Below are 5,245 nucleotides of genomic sequence, written 5' to 3'. Positions count from 1 at the left end.
ATAGCCTCCCCCTGGCTGAAGACACTTTTGGGGGTGGGGGGGGTTATGTACACCAGAAGGGCAGGATGAGCAGAAGACGTGTGTTTGTTGCCTGGGAGATGCAGTGATGCTGTGGATGACCAGGGGATTTGCAGCACACAGAGTTTGGGTCACATGTGATGGGTCCTTATCTTTGCTTCAGTTATCATAGACATTTTCTATATGATTCTTGATTAACTTCTATGAATGAAGAAGGAACAATTAGGGGAATCTGGTTACTTTTCCGGTGATCCCCTTGAGTCTCTTGCACCCTGTGGCGATGTGCTTATAAATGTTCGCATGCTGGCAGGAAAATCCCAGCCCCGCTCCCCCCCCCCCCCATATACATAAACATGACAACTGTAAGCTTTTCTGTCGCCGCTCCATCCATTTGTTTACTTTTCAGTGTCACCAAAAATGCATTATAAATCAAATGTGTTATAATATATTTGCATTAGCGTTTTCTTCAGCAGATTTACCAGAGCAGTGCTCAAGGACATGCACACAATTACATCTTTTCTTCATCAGCCACTGACATGTGAAAAATAAAGCAAACAAAGCTGTCGCTAGATATTTAAATTACTTTTTTATTGTTAAACACATTCCTGTTCAGAATATTCATCATGTCATCATGGTCAGACTGGATAAATTCTTCTCAGCCGATTTGATCAGGAGGTCAGTAGCGGGGGATAGCACAAACTATCAATGCTAGTTAGGATTTGATGTGGTGTTCTATAGTTGAGAGACAGGGTCAGCAGTATAGAAAATGGCGTTGAGGGCCTTTCCCAGGGGCCCAGTAGTGACATAACCCTTCTGCCCACAGGATTTGAACCAAAGCCCTTCCAATCACAGGCTTAGTATCCTAACCTGTTGAGGCCCACACTGCCTCACAGACCCTGCCCCCCACAGACCAAACCCCCACAGACCCTGCCTCCATATATCCTGCCCCTGCAGACCACATCCCCACAGACCCTGCCCCCACATATCTTGCCTCTATAGATCCTGTCCCCACCGACCCTACCCCTACAGACCACACTCCCACCGACCCTGCCCCTGCAGACCCCGCCCCTACAGACCCCGTCTCCACATATCCTGCCCCTATAGATCCTGTCCCCACAGACCCTGCCCCTACAGACCACATCCCCACAGACCCTGCCCCTGCAGACCCCGCCCCTGCAGACCCCGCCCCTACAGACCCCGTCTCCACATATCCTGCCCTTATAGATCCTGTCCCCACAGACCCTGCCCCTACAGACCACATCCCCACAGACCCTGCCCCTACAGACCACATCCCCACAGACCCTGCCCCTGCAGACCCCGCCCCTGCAGACCCCGCCCCTACAGACCCCGTCTCCACATATCCTGCCCCTATAGATCCTGTCCCCACAGACCCCATCTCGGGGAAGATGGTGGTGCAGGAGGTAGCGATATCGTCCAGCAACTAGAGGGTTGCAGGTTCGAGTCCTGGTTCCTTCTGACCGCATCAAAGTGTCCTTGAGCAAGACACTGAACCCCAAATTGCTCCCGGTGAGCAGGTTGGCACCTTGCATGGCAGCCTCTGCCAGCGGTGTATGAATGTATGTGTGGACGGGTGAATGTGAGGCATGAAATGTAAAGTGTTTTGAGTACTCGTAGGAGGAGAAAAGCGCTATATAAATGCAGTCCATTTACCATTTACCCTGCCCCTACAGACCCCATCTCCACAGACCCCGCCCCTACAGACCACATCACCACATATCCTGCCCCTATAGATCCTGTCCCCACAGACCCTGCCCCTACAGACCACATCACCACAGACCCTGCCCCCACAGACCCTGCCCCTGCAGACCCCGCCCCTACAGACCCCGTCTCCACATATCCTGCCCCTATAGATCCTGTCCCCACAGACCCCATCTCGGGGATGATGGTGGTGCAGGAGGTAGCGATATCGTCCAGCAACTAGAGGGTTGCAGGTTCGAGTCCTGGTTCCTCCTGACCCCATCAAAGTGTCCTTGAGCAAGACACTGAACCCCAAATTGCTCCCGGTGAGCAGGTTGGCATCTTGCACGGCAGCCTCTGCCACCGGTGTATGAATGTATGTGTGGACGGGTGAATGTGAGGCATGAAATGTAAAGCGCTTTGAGTACTCGTCGGAGGAGAAAAGCGCTATATAAATGCAGTCCATTTACCATTTACTCCGCCCCTACAGACCCCGCCCCTAGAGATTCTGCCCCCACAAACCCTAGCCTTACAGACCCTAACCCCATAGGCTGTCTGTTCTGTGCCATTGCAATGGAAGAGCCGTGGATGGATACATTGTAATTGCAAGCATTCTTCTGTGAATCAAAGCAGAATTCTATTGATTCTCTTGCGTACTGATGCCCCTCTGCATGCTTTAGCTTAAAATCGACACTTATGTCACGCTTGATCTGTAATAAAAGAGAAAGTAAAGCATTTATAATCCCAAGCCACATGCGAGTCATACCATTCGCAGGTGAAAAGCAGTTATGTCGCCATGGTAGATGTGCTACGTTTCCATCAGCCAACCATCGTTATGGAAACCTTGCATCGAGACGTTACATTTAATAAATCATTGTCCATATTTAATCTTGAAGGTGCTTGCGAAAGATTTATTTAATTCGGTTGAGCATTTTGTCTTCTGACACACCTGTCTTACCTACAAATCCAGGTGCACCTACATAATTTTTCACAGCTAATAACAAAACTAATGTGTCCACCACTAAGGTTATAAATGAAGACCATTCCTCTGTGCGCTGTGCTGCTTCAGCACTTGGTGCTGATTCCTGACAATTCCTGCCCTTTGCTGTGCAGTTGGCGTGTGTGTCCCCAATTTGTGCCTCCTTCCTGCCGCATGTGACTTTGGAATTGGTGTCTCTGGATTGCTGACAGTCAGTGAACCCCAGATGGCCTGGAATCATGTCCAAGGTGTTCCCTGCTGGAACAATCCCACGGCCCCAGACCAGCGCAGGAAGAAAGCAAAGGAGAATGCAGACTAATGATACAGGGACACACAAAAGGCTGAGGCTTGGTGCACACTGTGCTGAGAACAAGCCCCACCTGATCCATTTCCACGAGGACCCGCATCATTACAGCATGTACCTTGCAGTACTTTGTCCAGCGAACACACAAAGCCTGTCTGATTACCATCAGTGGGGCCGTGTTATTCCGACACATTTGTAAAATGACCAAACTATGCTTCAGCTCTGACTACAGCATTTGTCAATAATGCGGTGACCCTGAAAATGCATCCTGTCCCAAAGCCCAGGCACCCAGTACTGCCTTTGCTGGTTTGTGAGAGACAGGAATGCTTTCTATCGTTTGCATTATCAGGTCACTTAACGTTAGTTAGGTACCTGTATCTGCTAAATTTGAAAAGTTCAGTTTTGGCTTTGAGGTTTGTGGATCATGCTTGTTTTCTGTGATCCTCACCTCACTGACTAGAAAAAGATGATAAGAGGATGCTGCTGGTGGTGGGGAGAGAAGGGGGTGTTACACACTGCTCACATGGGATCCTTCACAGTTTCGCCTCATTTATGTCCTGTGGCTTGGTGGTCAGCAGTGTAGCCTAATGCCTCCGGAGGTGTCGGCTCCAATCTCTCCTCTTTAGTCTTCAGTCTGTTCTGTGTACCCGAGGTTGGATTGGCATCCCGTCCATGATGTCCCCTGCCCTGTGCCCTGAAATGGACTGGCATCTCATCCATGATGTCCCCTGCCCTGTGCCGTGTGCTTCCTAGGGCAGGTTTTCGGCTCTCTGTGACCCCTTACCAGATGACAGGATGTGACAGGCAGTCCAGCAGGAGTTCGGTCCCATGGAAACCCACAGATGTGTCCAAACTGGCTGGAATTGCCTGTGAATGGGGCTGGTGCTGTATCCGATCCTTAGGGCACCGTCGGGAGGCAAAGACGCAGAAAGGTCAATGTTTACTTAATGGCAAAAACCGCTAAGCAGGGAGAGAAGAAATCAATCGTTTCCGTCCCTGAGATTTTCCAAGGTACGGCAGACCTTGAAGGCAAACAAAAACATCCTCTCTCATGCTTGCTGTAGTATTTCATTTTTATTGTTATTTTTTGCTTTCACCTGAGCTGACATCATAGTTAAATATCCGGAATGAGAAATCAGTTTCTCCAAGAGCACCGGGGTCAGCATGAAGTCCATTGTCCTGCAAACAAACAGACTTTCTATCTTTGGACAGGCCCAGTGCATGATTAGATCTCGGGATTTGGTGCAGGGAAACTGTCAGAGATGGATTACTGAGGCCCCCTGACCTGCACACACACACACGCAACACACACACCCAGAACGACACTCTGTTAAAACCTGCAGATGCTTCACAGTGAGTTTGTGAAAGTGTCTGGTGGCCACAGCCTGCTGCTGCAGCTCCAAATGCCTTGATGGTTGATTGGTGGCGGGTGAGCGGAGACTCTCACTCCCCAGTCCCCCCTCCCCTCCTGAAGCTCATACCTGAGCGTGAGCAGACCCTGGTGGCACCTGAGTGCACTGACAGCGGAGGTTCTGGAAGCAGCGAGCGGGATTGTGGCTCCTGCAAGCCTCTCGCTGCTGGCAAGGTGCAGCAACGCTGGGTTCATGACGCCCATCCAGTCCTGAGAGCTCCAGGAGATCCAGCGGCAGTCACAGACAGTGAGGCAGCAGCAGTTTTCCCCCATGTCTCCATATTTACTCTGGGGGTTGTATACCTCCTGCATGGGGGTCTTGAACGATGACCACTTCCGCCAGTCTCACCAGTCTCACATCCCTGTTCGTCAGCGTCTCAGCCCAGTCCGCCTTTCTGCAGAATTCGGAGGCGGGGCAAGCTCCGTGCTGTCGGCAGGGATAATTCATCTCCCCGCCTCGCTGGTGACAGTGTCACGCCGCGCTTACTCCTGTCTGATGAATTACCCTTCCACAGGGAACAGCCCAGAGCATTCGGCCTGCACGGGTCCTTCTATTACACGGCGTCTCTAACGCACACCTGTTCCTGGGCCGCAGTCTATTACACTGTGACTTGCTCATTCTGTCGAAAATACAGGTTGACATTTTTTAATAACTTTAGGATTGGAAACCTAAACTCTGAGAATTCTTACAGAGGCCTGGTTTTTTTTTTTTTTTTAAAAAGAGTTAGAAAGATGACTAAATGCTGATTATATTTGTCATTTGCTTTGCATCTGTAATAAGCTACATGCCTTTCGGATTTTCTCATTTGTGCCGGAGTCCTTTGCGTGGAAATAA

General features: G+C 50.3%; 1 protein-coding gene across 1 annotated transcript; it reads left to right on the top strand.

Moving 5' to 3' along the window:
* The first annotated feature begins 784 nt into the window (after positions 1-784).
* LOC125748900 (cell surface glycoprotein 1-like) lies at positions 785-4,981 on the top strand. The gene is made up of 5 exons (XM_049025578.1): positions 785-814; positions 912-1,455; positions 1,725-1,936; positions 4,474-4,657; positions 4,812-4,981. The coding sequence occupies exons 1-5, from the start codon at positions 785-787 to the stop codon at positions 4,979-4,981; spliced, it is 1,140 nt and encodes a 379-aa protein (XP_048881535.1).
* Positions 4,982-5,245: the final 264 nt, after the last annotated feature.

The sequence above is a fragment of the Brienomyrus brachyistius genome, chromosome 9 (genome assembly GCF_023856365.1).
Source record: "Brienomyrus brachyistius isolate T26 chromosome 9, BBRACH_0.4, whole genome shotgun sequence".
Classification (NCBI taxonomy): Eukaryota; Metazoa; Chordata; class Actinopteri; order Osteoglossiformes; family Mormyridae; genus Brienomyrus; species Brienomyrus brachyistius.
The sequence above is the reverse complement of the archived record's forward strand: the minus strand, read 5'-3'. Positions and strand labels throughout refer to the sequence as shown.